We start from the raw sequence: 16,198 nt of genomic DNA on the forward strand, positions 1-16,198 counted from the left end.
GACCAAACATACCATTTTTTTCCGCAAAGTAAACTGCATCTTCTTTCGTACTGAAGGTTAGAACCATGTTGGACAAAGGATCAGCCCTGTAAGAAACAATTTTTTTTCCCAGGATTTAAAAATGCTTGGAAAATAATCACTATATCAAATATACTATTAATGGAATATTTTATACATAATCATCTCTTTAAAACTTAATAATTTGAATATCTTTTTCTGTGTTAAATTTGGGAGATTTTTAATGTAATAATTATTTTATGATAAAATAAAATAATTGCAAAGACATTCAACTAATCTTTAATAAAACCATTTTATTCAATTCTTTAAAAAAAGAACTGCAGTTGAACTAAGAAACCAAAGATGCTTCTTAAAAAATCAGTATCAAGATTACTGATGAGTACAATTATCAGTGCTATTATTGCCCTCCCCCTAAATGGCAACAATACCCACTCTTCTTAACAAACCTCCCGTCATTAAAAAACCATCTTCACATGGTACTAATACAGCCAATTATGTGAAAAATAAAGCTACAGGTTCTGACACCCAAATAAATTCTTCATTTTAGGACAGTGTTAGTATTTACAAATCTATATAGGCTCTATACAAAATACAATTCCAGAAATGTCACTTTTATTTTTATATTTATAAAAAGGTAGAACACTGCTACAAATGGTTATTGTGCCTCTCTCAGAGGTAAAATACAGCATTCTGTGAACCACTGTGTAGAAATGTAGAAGTAAAAACTATAGAAAGGAAGATTTAGGAAGTAATTTGGATAGTAGAAAGTTAGGAGATATACATGGTAGCTCTCAATGATGTGAAGACCCACAAATTACTGCTGCTGAAGTTCTGGTCATAGGCTATGGTTTCTATTCTAGGATTCCTTTGGTATCCTTATCATATGTGTTCTTACCATAGCACCTCCCATTCCCCATAAGCCAAAGAGCTTCACATGGCTGCCTATATTAGTACTAATAACAAATGATTACTTTATATTGGTTCCTCCTTTTCAAAGCACACATGATTTCGCAGTTGATAGTTAAATAAACTATACTGAGAACAGAAGTGTCAACATAAATATGATCTAGTAATCTGATGAGTGGTGACAGGCACATTGGCTTAGTTGAGAATACAACTGTAGGAAATACTAGGGGGCCAGAGCTCTATTTCCAGTAAAAGTGGTACAGTCTTTGTAACTCTCCTTACTCTATTTATGAAGACATACACATGTTGGTTAAATAGCAGAAACTTGCATCAAAAAGCATTACCAGCCCCCTGGTTTCCACCCTTCTCATTCTTCTCCTTCATTTTGCAGTTCTTTTCTAGGTATGTCATCACCCCCAATTTATACCCTTTATAATTCTCCTCTGAACTACCATAAAACTTTCCTAAATTTTCTGCCTCCTTTCTTGGCCATTCCATCTTTAATAATCATCCTTCCCCACCCCAACACAGACTCTCACTCTGTCACTCGGGATAGAGTGCCGTGGTATCACAGCAATCTCAAACTCTTGGGCTCGAGTGACACTCTTACCTCCCAAGTAGCTAGGACTAAAGGCGACCGCCACCACGCCCTGCTAGTTTTTTCTATTTTTAGTAGAGAAGGGGTCTCATTTTTGCTTAGGCTGGTCTCAAATTCCTAAGCTCAAGCAATCCACCAGCCTCAGATTAATCTTCCTAACATTCAACTCTCAAATACACTGCCCAGCTCAAAAACAAACAAACAAACAAACGGAAAAAAAAAAAACAAAAAACCTTCAAATAGTTTCTACTGTCTACCACATTAGCTTTCATCTCCTAACCTGGCATTTAAGCACTTCTATAATAGGACAAAACTACTTTCTAGCCTTCCTTTTAATTACTTCCCTAAGAAGTAACCAACTAACCAAATCAGATTGCCAACTGTTCCTGTAAACACAGCTTGTACTTTACCTTCAGTTCAATGTGTTCCTTCTACTTGGAATACTCTCCCACTCTCTCTCCATATGGAAGTTCATCCCAACCATCCCTCATGGTTCACCTTGGGTACCAACCTTTTTAATGATGTCTTTCAGAGCCTCTCTTCCTCCAACTGCATATAATTTTTTGAATCTACACTATGATAATTTGTGCTTTTATTTTTAGATTTTATGGCTCAATTACTGAGATTCCAATTTAGGTAATGGCAGAGTAGTGTATCAAATTTACCTAACAATTGTCGACTCTGAACAAAAGAAAAAATTTTCTGTTTTGGAAAAGAAAGCAGGAAAGAAACTGGAGAGAACGCAATCTTTAAAAAAGAGGAACCACACTGGATTATAGTGTTTCGTTTGAAGATATTGTCCAATCCAGACAGCTAGGGTCATGGAAAACTCAAGCAGAAGGCCATAGTTTAGGAGTTTAGGATTGCCAGAGCAACTGGAAATTTAGGGGGGAAACAGCTAAAAGGAGGAATCCAGAGGAGAAGCCTTCTGAAGTGCCCATGAATGAGCAGGCTCGCCCGCGGGCCACATCTGGCAGTGTGATTATATTTGTTCCCGTTTTGTTTTTTTACTTCAAAATAAGATATGTGCAGTGTGCATAGGAATTTTTTCATAGTTTTTTTTCTTTTTTAAACTACAGTCCGGCCCTCCAATCGTCTGAGGGACAGTGAACTGGCCCCGTGTTTAAAAAGTTTAAGGACCCCTTCTCTAAACCAATAGGTGGGCAGGCTGAACGAACTGAGCAGAGACTTCAGCAGTTGTCTGCTACAGAGAACATGAGAGAACATGGGAAACACCTTGTGCTTTCTACTGAAACGTCAGAAAGGCCAGTCCTTTTGACTTTTTAATATTATGTTCTAGGACTAAGATTAAGGGTAAAATTGAAACAGAACCACCCTCACAATGCATAATATCAATCCTCCACAGGTTCAAGGTGATCAATCTATCAGTAATTTAACCGTCCTGCTAAAACAAAATTCATCACATTGCAACTGTCATTAACTCGAGAAGCATAAGTGTTCAGAATAAAATTGTTTTAATTATTAACTGACTAAAGGTCAGAGACTAGTTAACATGTTAGAAAGTCACACATTCACAAAAAGGTATGTATAAGATTCTTCATTTTAGTACTGTATTATACATAACCCCAACTGAAAACGACACAAATAAAGTGGAACAGATGAATTTCACAAAGTTAAGCAAAAAAGCTAGTCACAGGACAGAATAAAGAATGATCTTTTTAATTAAGAAAAAATATGCAAAACTAACTGATATTGTTAGAAGTCAGGATAGTGGTTACTTTTGGAAAGGAACGTAAGATGACATGGGTCTTCTAAGGTAGTGGAAATGCTCTGTTTCTCATGGCTACTAGTCACATGGGTGTGTTCAAGTTGTAAACAATCACAAAGCTATATACTTCTGATCTGTACACTTTTCTGAATGTATGTAAATTTTTAATAAAAAATTTTTTTAAAAAAGCAATATTAACTGGCAAAATAATGTATTGGGTGTGTTCAGAGTTCCAAAGTTGTTTTAGATTTTTTTCCTCTAATGATCCCATTTTAATGTACTTTACTAAATACTACTAAAACAATAAAATGGATATAGAAAATTATTTCATAGTTAATTATAATGTCTAACATTGGCGCAAGAAACTGATTTTTATGATTTTCTGTTTATGAAAAGAGCCTATTTATCTACTGACTCTTAACTTTACCTAATAGATCTATTTCGGTATGAAAGATATTTGCGAAACATTCTGGCACTGAGAATTTTTACTAGATGCTTTCTGAAAAGCAGAGAATGAAAAGTGAATGAGTTTCTACTTGGAAAGCTTAGCTTATGTTTTTCAGTTTCAGTAGTACTAGTTGTTATAAATGGCCTTAATGAAACATCAGGGGTTTCTGCAAATAGGAGACAGAGATATATTTAGGATAATATTTAGAAATAAACATATTCTATCAAAACTATGGGGGAAAAGTATATCTAAAAATCTATATTTCAATAAATGTTTTTGTTTTTTAAAATATTTCTGAGGTAAAAACTGTCAAAGATTTGGGCAATGGCACAAACTATGCTTTCTATAGGATACTGTGTACCGACATGTGCTCCCCCCCCAATAGGCCAATGGTATTAGTTGAATAAATGCAAAAATATTAAGTACATTTTAACAAATCATATCAAGCAGTATAATCCCAAATAGTAAATCATGTCCAGTTAGAAAATATCTAATTGGATTAAAATAGATATTTGTAATTCACTACATGTCAACAGATTAAAAGAGAAAATGCCCTTTAGTAGGTGTTGAACAAGAATTTAATAAAATTCAAATACCCATTCCTGACTTAAAAAAAAAAAATTATTGCTATGTCAAGATTAGAAAAGAACTTTGTCCATTTTTTTTTTTTGGTAGAGACAGAGTCTCACTGTACCGCCCTCGGGTAGAGTTCCGTGGCGTCACATGGCTCACAGCAACCTCTAACTCTTGGGCTTACGTAATTTTCCTGCCTCAGCCTCCCGAGCAGCTGGGACTACAGGCGCCTGCCACAACGCCTGGCTATTTTTTTGTTGCAGTTTGGCAGGAGCTGGGTTTGAACCCGCCACCCTCGGCATATGGGGCCGGCGCCCTACTCACTGATCACAGGCACTGCCCTGTCCATTTTATTATATCAGAAACATTTCCTCTATAGAAGGAAAGAACCAATAAGGATGCTGGATACTGTATGCAAATTCTGGCCAATGCAACAAAGCAAGAAAAAGAAATTAGCTATAAGCACAAGAGAAAATAAACTGCCATTATTTTTAAAGTGTGAATCCCTTTAAAAGCTGTGAGAAACAGAGACAATACATAAGGTGGCTATATAAAAGCCTCATGTAAAATAGCAACAGAAACTAAAATATCTAGAAGTGATTTTCATGAGAGATTTGAAAAACTTATATTAAGAAAATCACCAGGCTCAGCATCTGTAGGTCAAGTGGCTAAGGCGCCAGCCACATATACCAGATCTGGTGGGTTCAAATCCAGCCCAGGCTTCCCAAACAACAACGACAACTACACCAAAAAAAAAAAATAGCCAGACATTGTGGCAGGTGCCTGTAATCCCAGCTACTTGGGAGGCTGAGGCAAGAGAATTGCTTAAGCCCAAGAGTTGGAGGTTGCTGTGAGCTGTAACTCCATAGCACTCTACCCAGGGTGACAGCTTGAGACTCTGTCTCAAAAAAAAAAAAAAAGAAGAAAATCACCAAATCTTACTAAAAGGCATAGTTACATATGCACATACAAATGCACTGAAAAAGTATGGAAGAATATATAGCAAGTTATTGTCAGTATTTACTTCTATGGAAGGAGTAGGTACATAGGCAATCAGAGGGGATGGAGAGGAATTGCTTGTAACTTTCATGGCTTATTCTACATATATCTAAATTGTTTACAACTACAGCACAAATACTCATTTACTTGTTCAATAAAGTCAATGACGACAGAATCATTAGTCAGAATCAAAGATAGAATCTGTATTTTAATATCAAAAAAACTGAACCATCTGATTAAGCAAATAAAAAAGTGTTTTTGCAATGTGGAGACAATGTAAGGGGAGAAATGGTATAGACAATACTTGCATTTTCTTCTTACTCATAAGCAAAAGGACTATCTGCAAGCCTAAGTATGATATCCATGTTGATGACTTATGAAGGCTTGAGGATCAAGTATACTAAAGGAATAGTTAGGTGATGAGAGAATTTGCAACATCTAAATTAGTGTACACTTCTGCTTAAATTAGTTGACCTTCTGTGTCCATGAAGACATGGAACAAATCCTTATTTCTAGAAGCTGAATGACAGATTCATAGCTCTCTAATGAAAATGTAAACATGGAAGTCATATTTTTAGAATATGATGAAATTAACATAGAAAAGTACTGAGTTCAATGGCCATTGACTTTCAATATTATATTTTAGTTTCATCAAAATTAAAGTCCTGCTTAGAGTAGGACAATGATGATTAAGAATTTACCAACCTAATAGATAAAAGAATATCAAGAAATTTATGAAATTAATAACAAATAGTTATCTCTGCCAACTAGCTATATATTTAAAAGAAGAATGAGTCATTCTTTACTTCCCACAACTGGATCACAGAGATTTAAAGAGTAAAAACCTTAGATCAAACCCAAGGGATGACTTTGCATCTTAACATATTTTTCATATTTACACAAAGATAAACCTTTTACCTTTGTGTTCTAACATTTAAAGATTCAGGTAATTAAAACAGCATAAGAAAAACTCCACTTTGGATGAGAGAAGAAATGTAAATATAAGTATTTAAAAATATAAATTTAAACATGTGAAAACAAAGATCAAGCATATTTATCTTAAAACCCTTCATGTGATCAAAGTGGCCTTTCAAACTAAAAAAAAAAAATACTGTTATTAAACAGTAACAATGAACTTTATTCGGCACATTAAAATAATGAAACCATGTCCAGAGTCATGAAGCCCACAATGACAACTCCCACTCCCACTGAAAAGCATATGGCAAAACATTTAAGATTTCAAATATCTGTCACGAAACTATCAGCATACCATTGTAAAATTACCTCTCCATTAGCACTGCCTCTACTGCTCAATGAAATACGTGTCCTCTTCTATGTATCTAATAGGAAATCTGTGAAAAAAATTTCTCAACGTATACAAAGATTATCTGTGTGTTATATTTGTAATATTTCCTGTATTACTCACTTCTAACCCTTTGTAATATTTTTATATTATCAGGGTTAGAGGCCTTAAATCCTCCAAGCCATTCTATATGGTAATTCTAGAACCTATCAAAAGAAATGAATATAGTTAAGCCCCAGATGCCCTATATTAGGAAACTTTGTGGCTTTGCACAAGATATATATTAGGTAGAGGATGGATAGACACTTCTCTTTTAACGTGTCTCAAAATCATGACCAACAGTAAAAAAATCACATTAAAATATTAACATTCTTTTTCTTATTAAATACAGTTCTCCTGGGTTTAAAAACAAAATACAAATCTATACAGATATATCTAGCCAAGTTTTAAATATTTTTCTATACTCTATGTATTAATATTAGATACATAATTATATAATATAAGCACACTGAGACCCTCAACTATGATCAAGCCATTAATTTATCTTTACAGATTTATATTTTAGTTAAATGATACTTTAATTAGATGATGAGAAACCTTCAGGTTATAATTCCAACACTGTTAGTGAAATAGTTCACTATCTTTTTATAAAAGAACTCAGAATTCAGTATGCCCAAGCAATAATTTAATATTACATATACTCTTTTTATGTCATTAAAATGCTAAATGAGAAAAAATAAAATGTAAAAACCCTGATTCTAGTATCAGCACATATAGCAAATACAGTCCTTGTTCTAATGAAATACTCAAGTTTTTAAAGTCATAATTTTTTTCTTATTTTTTCATGTTAGTAGATGTTTCTTTTAATATCAGAATAAAAAATAAGTTCTTTTTTTTAATACTCAAAATCCAAAACAATGCTGTAGACAAACCAATTGCAGATGGATTTATCTACCATTTCAAAAAACTTCTTTCTTTGGTAAAATTACATTTTAAAAAGATCTTTAGCTCCTAAACATGGAATACATCTCATTTTCAATGACATGTAATAAAAGCATTTCCATGTTTATGCGTAACAGTAGGTTGAAGTTTTGCTTGTAAAACAGCAAGGTATTAAATAATACTAAGTATTTCAAAAATTATTTATGGTATTTTGAGATTAACCAGTGCTATAGTAACGATTGTGTGAACTTTTGTCAAGTATAGTGAAGGAGCTAAGGAAATTTCACCCCAAAATATGACTCCTTGGTATAAAGAATAATTTCAATCAAAGACCACTGAAGATCAGAAAGCATTTGGAAGGAACTTTCATTCTTTCTAAATAAAACCTGACTGACCTGATCAAAATATCAAAGGGGGCAACAAGCTTACTTTCCTCCCCCAGAATGCTAGCAGACCTGGCCCAAATAATTTAAAACACAATACCTGTCTATTCTCCTTAACAACCACTTAATGCTCCTAGACGCCCACATTTTCTCCTTCGCTTCTAAAGGCATCTATAAATGTATCTGACCATCATTGAGAGACTGAGTAATCGTTCTTGTGATTCTCCCCAGGCATATAGTATTTGAAAAAGAACCATTTCTCTTATTAATTTGCCTTCCTTCAGAAGTTTGCTGAAAGACAACTCACAAGCAAGAGGGCAAGTTTCCCCTCGTCTCTACAGTTTACATAGTGGCAGGATCTCAAAGCCACTCTGCTCTTCTGGAAGGCCAGAGAGGAAGCCCTCTGCTGCTTTGACTGGCCAGCCAGGTAGTAAAATATTTTACTTACTAGTCAAGACACCAGTTTTCCTCTCTTTGGGCTCCAGTTGAGCAGATGGTAAAACATCAACATCCTTTCCAAATTTAAGATTAATGAGAGAAAAGTTTTTGTGGGTGACTAGTCTTATAACTGGTTCTGGTATTGGTATATGTTTTGGTGCTTTGTGGTGTATAAATATTCATACTGTTTGATTCTGTCTCCTCTCAGAATTAACTTCTATTGCTGTTGTTATTGGTTATTTTTGTTTCGTTGATTGTCTTTCTGTGTTGTTTCCTTATAAAGAGGATTATCATAGAGTGGAACTTAGACCTAGCTCCCCATAAGCCCAGCGTTCAAACTGGCCTGTATACCACGTGTCTTTTAAGACAAACGTCATTGCAGGTCACTGAAACAAAAATCACGTGAGCTCTCCCTTTTATCTTATTTTCATGTTCCTGAGTTTCCCTTGTGGCTGAGTGGGAATTCCTTCCTCAGTCTTCGCCATCCCAAGGGGGTGTTTTTTTTTCAGGAACAAGTCAAGAAGCCAGTCTGAAAAGATAAGAGGTCCAAGACATGCAAGATTCTAAACAGCATACTATTTGTGATAAATGCTAGGGAAGCCTTTGTGTTAAAATGTCCTATCTTGTCAATTTCTGAGAGTGAATTTTGGGGAAACAGCCTTTTCTATGTAGAGGCATTGGGCCTTCTTTGTGCCCTTTCTGGTTAATACTGAAAACTTATCACCTGTGCTTTTCACAAAGAGGCACTGGATTGAGTCGTTTTTGGAATAAATTATACAATTGTGATTAAGGGCCAAAAGATGGATCCTTTAAATTGAAAGATCTCTAAATTTTCTTAAAAGCTTTTAGAGATCTCTTATTCAGAAAAATTGCCTTATTTGTATTAATAGAGAAATTAGATTAAAAGCAAAACACATCATGTTAGCCTTCAAGATTCTCTTTTAAAGAGCAAATAATCTAATTTAAAACAAAGATTAAAAACATCTTTTAACACTGCCCTGTAAGAATACTGACAGAGGCCAGTTTGTGTCATAGCCAACTGGTTAAAGTTCTGTATTTTCATCTTAGCAGCCCTGGGTTCAATTCTCAGGCAGGGAATGAGCCTATCCTGGTTTGAAACTACCCTGTTTACCCAAAAATAAGACAGTGTCTTATTTTAAGGTGTGCTCCCAAAGATGCGCTAGGTCTTATTTTCAGGGGACGTCTTATCTTTCCTGTAAGTAGGTCTTATTTTCGGAGTAAGTCTTATTTTCGGGGAAACAGGGTAGTAGCTTGTGCCTTTTCTGTGCACAGGTTTTGCTTTCCTATGTTCTGTAGAGACATATGGGTTTTTAAAATATGGGCGGCACCTGTGGCTCAGTCGGTAAGGCACCGGCCCCATATACCGAGGGTGACGGGTTCAAACCCAGCCCAGGCCAAACTGCAACAAAAAAATAGCCGGGCATTGTGGCGGGCACCTATAGTCCCAGCTACTTGGGAGGCTGAGGCAAGAGAATCGCTTAAGCCCAGGAGTTGGAGGTTGCTGTGAGCTGTGTGAGGCCACGGCACTCTACCGAGGGCCATAAAGTGAGACTCTGTCTCTACAAAAAAAAAAAAATATATATATATATATATATATATATGAATGTTTAAGCTGAAAAGCTAGGATCCTAGAAAATATGCGTGGACAAAATTGTACGGTACATCTTGATCAAGACTGTGATGCTCTATGATTTAATTTAAAAAAATAAAAATAATAAAAAATAAAAAAGACTGTGATGCTTCTCTTGGAGTTGCTTTTGTGGCTTTTCTAGATCTTATCAAAACTATTCTCCACCTCTGTGAACCGAGGCCCCTTTTTTCAGTTATAACCATAAGGTTAAGGTTTATGGGTTTTAGTTAAAAGGTTTCTTTAGTTTAAAAGTTCAGAAGTGAAAAGGTTAACTCTTTTTCCTCACTAAAGTTTGTTCCATTCATCTTCACTCCTTTCTATTCCTCCCTCTCTGTGGATCATGAAGTTTTGGCCAATCAAAGGTGGCCAGCGGTTCAAACTGTATTTAAGTAAGGCAAATGCTGAGCTTCAACCAATCTAGCTGTGTTTATACTTCACTTTCTCTTCTGTTCATGAATCTTCTTAATATTAGAATCTCTCAGAACCTCTTCTAGTTCAACTGATCAGTTTGTAAATTACTCTTTGGTCAATTAAACTCTGTTAAATTTAATTTTTATCAAAAATGGGCTCTAAGATAGAGCTCCCAGAGACCCCCAGGAACAATGAGAATCCCAGTGAGGTAACTACTGAACCTGTTTACTCTCCCACTGCAACTGAGGCTTGTGGGTAAGTTCTTGCTCAATTCCAAAACGTGACACATTTGTGTTTTTAACTTTCTAAGCAAATTTTAATTCTGTCTTCAAAAATTGTGACAGAAACAAGGTTTGGGATTAGATTGGACCTGACAGCTGAATTAGCTTACATTCAGTAAGAGGTCTCAAGTGTTTGCATCAAGTAGAAACAGATAGTAGTTGACAATACATCAGGAGGTGCAAACTCCTGCAGCTTTCTGTGTTCTCTCCATTTGTTCCTTTTTTTTGTGTAAGGAAAATCATTGCATAAGTTGATGAAGACAGAATAATTAATTTCTGAAAAACTGAGTACTTTACTTTCTGGCAGTGACTACCCATACATGTACAAGTATTGGTCCTTAAACTGGTCAATACTTCCAGAAATGACAGAACTTACTAAAAATCCTTAAAGTGTGAGGAAAACACTTCAAGGTATCAGCTTAGGCAAAGATTTTATGAAGAAGACTTCTGAGGCAATTAACAAAAATTAACAAAATGGGACTTAAACTGAATAGCTTTTGCACAACTAAGGAGATAACAACCTAAGCAAATAGACCACCATCAGAATGGGAAAAGATATCTGTATATTATGAATCAGGCAAGAGCTTGATAATCAGGATCTACAAATTATGCAACATAAAAGGAGCCAACAATTGTTTATATCAATGGGCAAGAGATATGAATAGAACCCTCTCTAAAGAAGACAGACAAATGGCTAACAAACAGGAAAAAATGCTCATTGTCCCTCATTATCAGAGAAATGCAAATCAAAACCACCCTGAGATATTACCTAACCCTAGTGAGAATGGCCCACATCACAAAATCTCAAAGCTGCAGATGCTGCTGGTGTGGATGTGGAGAGAAGTGAAAACTTTGACACTGCTGGTGGGACTACAAACTAATACAACCCTTTTGGAAGGAAGTATGGAAAATCCTCAAAGAACTCAAACTAGACCTCCCATTTGATCTTGCAATCCCATTACTAGGCATCTATCCAGAAGAAAAAAAATCATTTTACCATAAGGAAATTTGCACCAGACTGTATATTGTTGCTCAATTTACAATCACAAAATTGTGGAACCACCTAAATGCCCACCAATCCAGGAATGGATTAACAAGCTGTGGCAAAAAAGCTTTTGCCACAGCATACATCTCTTATTAACCTGGATGGAGTTGAAACACATTCATCTTAGTAAAGCATCACAAGAATGGAGAAGCAAGAATCCAATGTACTCAATTCTGATATGAGAAGGATTGATGCGAGTACATGGTGGGGGGTGGGGGAGGTCAGTGTGTGACACATTTCTTTAGAAGGGGACACAATTGTAAGAGGGACTTTACCTAACAAATGCAAGCAGTGTAACCTCAATGAATCACCCCAAAAGGAAAATCATTGCCTAGCTAGTAATTGCTGAAAACAATAAAATAGGTACTTAAAAAAATAGTAATATTTGAGAGCTGACAATTAAAAATTCTTTGTAAGAACTATTAGAATTACTTCTATCTTTATGTCTGTATTTGTCCTTTGTATATCATACTTTACTACCAAATTCCATAAAAAGAGCTCTAGTTAATTGGCTTAGAATAATAGAACTTAAATCAAATAGAAGCTAGAAACTAACTTGTGGATTTATTTCAGGTAACCTTAAGAATACAGCAATTGGTGCAGATGATTTAAACTGATAACTACTTACTGAAAACTGGACACATACAATGTCCTAGGAGTCTCAGTAAGAATGATAATTTTCTAGATTATCAGGCTTATGTTTTCTCTAGTGGCAGCTTCATTTACTTAAATAGAGGCAGCCCTGCTATTTCATGAAGATTTAGGACACTAACTTCATTGCTACTGTGAGAATTTATTCCAATGCACTGTAAAAAGTAATCCATTAAGGGCTGGGTAGGGTGGCTCACACCTGTAATCCTAGCACTCTGCGAGGCTGATTGCCTAAGCTCACAAGTTCCAGACCAGCCTAAGCAAGAGCAAAACCCCATCTCTAAAAATAGCTGGGTATTGTGGTGGGTGCCTGTAGTCCCAGATACTTGTGAGGCTGAGGCAAGAGAATCGTTTGAGCCAAAGAATTTGAAGTTGCTGTGAGCTACCTCATCCTCTACTGAGGGTGACAAAGGGAGACTCTGTCTCAAAAAAAAAGTACTCCATTAATCCCAAAATGTCAGATTAGTTATCTCAAATTAGCTTATTTTTAAATTCACCTAGTTCCTACCCTGTCCTACAATTAAAATATATATCACAAAGAAGTTTTACTTAACTTTAAAAACAAGTTAAGGTGTAAATAAATTCTTAAAACCATTTACACAGTGTCTCAGACTAATAACGTATTCCTCCTTATCAGAAGCGGAGAAGTTCTAAGACCTGAAGTGGATGCTTAAAACCACCAGCAGGATACCCTATACATACTACTCTTTATCCTATACATATATGCCTATGATAAAGTTTAATTTATAAATTAGGCACAGTAAGAGATTAATAACTAATAAATAAAATAGAACTATAACAACATATGTAATAAATGTTTATGTGAATGTGGTCTCTCTCTTAAAATATCTTATGTTGTACCTTGGATAACAAACTGCAGAGAGTCAAACCACAGATAAGGAAGGAGCCACCGTATCCACAGCTTGGGTAAGCTGTGTATGCTAATGGTGCTAACAATGCCAGTCATTTTTACTCAGTAAATATTACTTTGAAAAAGATTGTTTTATGGTTTATTATGTTGAGCTACACTTATGTGACTACATAAAGATATATGTATATAAAGATACATATAATCTGTTTTTGAGCATAGTGATAACTAACATTCTCAGAAAGTACTATCACAACCATACTGCACATGAAAGAGTTTGAAAATCAATATATTTAAAAGAAAAATCTGCACATGGAAAGAGAAAACCCAAGTACTCACGTTGATGCCCAACCCATCAAAGGATTTTCCCATCGCTCCCTGGTATCAAACTCCATCTTCCATTTCTTTGTATTGTTTACTCCAGACTGCATGTTATTTCGAGCAGGAACAAAGATCCTGACTTTTCTAGTTTTGATATGTTCTTCTGGAACGCCAGTTAAAGTAGTGATATCCTACAGAAAAAGCAGCAAATAAACATGGTTGAAATGACTTTTGCCATGCTTTTGTTGTTACCTACATTCATACAATTCTATTCAGATTTGCTTTTAAATTGAGATAAGCTTTCTGGCTTACTTCACTACTATGATATTTTACCACATAAACTGCTATTAACATATTTGTAAATGGTATGTTTGGAACTGGTCTTAGGTGACAATGACAAAAGGTTCATAAAAAAAAAAATGTTAGGCCCCTTTGTCCAACAAAGAATTGGTAATTTCTTAAGAGTTTGTTTGGTCTTTCCTCCGCGCCCAGCTGGAGCTCGCGGAGCCGAGAAGCCGCGCCTCTGAGAGCGAAAGGAGACACCGGCACAGAGCCTTGCCTCCCTGCCGCCCTCCTGCCCGCTTCCCCAGTGGTGGCGGCCTGCAGCCACGATGGGAAAACTGAGAATCAGAGAGGGCCAGTGATCCCTCGGCTACTTGGTCAGTAGCCACCCTAGAGTAGATGCTTTTATCACCTCCATTTTGAAGATGAGACACCCAGGGTAAAGACAGTCACAGAGGGAGGCGGAGCAAGATGGCAGCCGAGTAACAGCTTCCTTGCATCTGGGCACCATGAGTCTGGGGATATAGGACTCCAGGCATCTCTGGCTGGTGGGATCTGCCTATCATCACCCCTGAGATGATACAGGGAGTCAGCGAGAGACTTCTGGACCACAAGAGGAGGACTAAAATAGTGGAAAACTGGCAAGTGGTCGAGTGTGTTCAATCCGTCTAAACCCGCCCGCAAATGTAAGTTCAGTAGCAGCGAGACTGCAAACCAGAAAGGCCTTACCTGTGAACTCTTTTGGTGTCTTTGGACTTGGCACTCAGCTGAACTGCCTTGGGGAAAGCCTGAGTGGGAGTGCGGAGAACTTTGGCCTTTGTCTAGGGCCCCAGTCTGAGCCGCTGAGCCAGACGGAGCCAATAGTGTTTGGCTCTGGGTCACAGGCACACATTGTGAGGATCTGCCCCGGCAAGCTCCACCCTCAGGGCCGCAGAGCTGGAATTGGGTGGGAGCTGGTAACCCAGCAACCAAGTAGCCTAAGGGCGGGGTCTGAGCCGCCTTGCAGCCCTAACCCTCGGGGGCAGAGGGAGACCAGTTTTGACACACAGGGTAAGTGGATAGCCACTTCCGCAGTGATTCCAGCAACAAGCACTGCCCTGAGAAAGCTTCTGCTCAGTAAGTGAACAAGTTCAAAGTGCCTTTTAAGTAGGCTGAAGAGAGATTTAGGGTGTCTACCTGCTGGGGTTTGAGAAACTAGCAGCCTCCAGTCATATGAGAACTGTGATTAACATCTCATACCCCAGAAGACCACGTGTTGCCCAGACAATATTCAATAACATATACATACTGCTTTGTTTTTGGTTGTGTTTTTTTTTGTTGTTGTTGTTTGGTTGGGTTTTTTGTTTATTTTGATGTTGTGGATTGTTGTTTTATTATTTAAGTTCAACCTTTTCCATACAGATCGTTTTTCTTTCTCAATTTTTCTAGTTTAATTATAATTTCCCATTGCTGCCTATTTCAATAATTAGAACTTCATTTTTGTTAGTGTTTCTACCGCTATTATTTGGTTTCTCCAGCCAATTTTATCCCGTAAAGTTTTCTGTTTGCTTGTTTTGGTTTGATTTATAGCATTTTTGTCTTTCCTCTCTACTTGGTGGAGGTGGGGTACTGGGTCTGATCAGGTTCGCAAAGTGCTGCTGACCTCAAGGGAACCACCCCACTGGGCACCCCCAGAAGGTGGTTTTTTTTTTTTTTTTAAGGTTGTATCAAAGTACCCTTCTGTACACCTATATTGCTCTGTCTCCCTCTTTCTGTGCCTCTCTTCTTTTTGTCAATATTCCTTTTACCCACCCCCTCTCCTTCCTCTAGTTTTCTTCTTCTTTCTTTTTTTTTTTTTCTTATCACTCGGTTCTCCTTTCTTTCATTCCTTTTTTGCTCTTAAACCTTCTCACCCTTCTGGTCCTGTAACCCTTAGTCCACACGCACGAGAACTTAAAGAGCAAGAGGAAGTGAAAGGAAAATTATGGCAAGGAAACAGATAAAAGAAATCACCCATGAGGAAGAATCAGCAGAAAACTTCAGGCAACATGAAGAACCAGTCCAAAACAACCCCGCCAAGGGACCATGAGGTAGCTACTGCAGAGGATTCCACCTATACAGAAATGTTAGGAATGACAGAAAGGGAATTTAGAATACACACGTTGAAAACAATGAAAGAAATGATGGAAACAATGAAGGAAACTGCTAATAAAGTGGAAAATAACCAAAAGGAAATCCAAAAACAGAATCAAATCAGAGATGAACGATATGAAGAATATAAAAAGGATATAGCAGAGCTGAAGGAAATGAAACAGTCAATCAGGGAACTTAAAGATGCAATGGAAAGTATCAGCAACAGGTTAGACCATGCA

General features: G+C 36.7%; 1 protein-coding gene across 2 annotated transcripts in view; it reads right to left on the minus strand.

Moving 5' to 3' along the window:
• The window catches only part of NDUFS4 (NADH:ubiquinone oxidoreductase subunit S4), a 134,395-nt gene that overhangs the window by 20,179 nt on the left and 98,018 nt on the right, over nt 1-16,198 (minus strand). Inside the window, exons 3-4 of one of the 2 annotated variants that reach the window (XM_053590716.1) lie at nt 13,584-13,756; nt 13-86 (exon numbers count right to left, since the gene is read on the minus strand). In XM_053590716.1, coding sequence (XP_053446691.1) covers nt 13-86; nt 13,584-13,756 — 247 coding nt within the window. The remainder of the gene's footprint in view (nt 1-12; nt 87-13,583; nt 13,757-16,198) is intronic. The other variant, XM_053590726.1, reaches the window with a different exon arrangement.

This window comes from Nycticebus coucang, chromosome 1 (assembly GCF_027406575.1).
Source record: "Nycticebus coucang isolate mNycCou1 chromosome 1, mNycCou1.pri, whole genome shotgun sequence".
NCBI classification, from domain to species: Eukaryota; Metazoa; Chordata; class Mammalia; order Primates; family Lorisidae; genus Nycticebus; species Nycticebus coucang.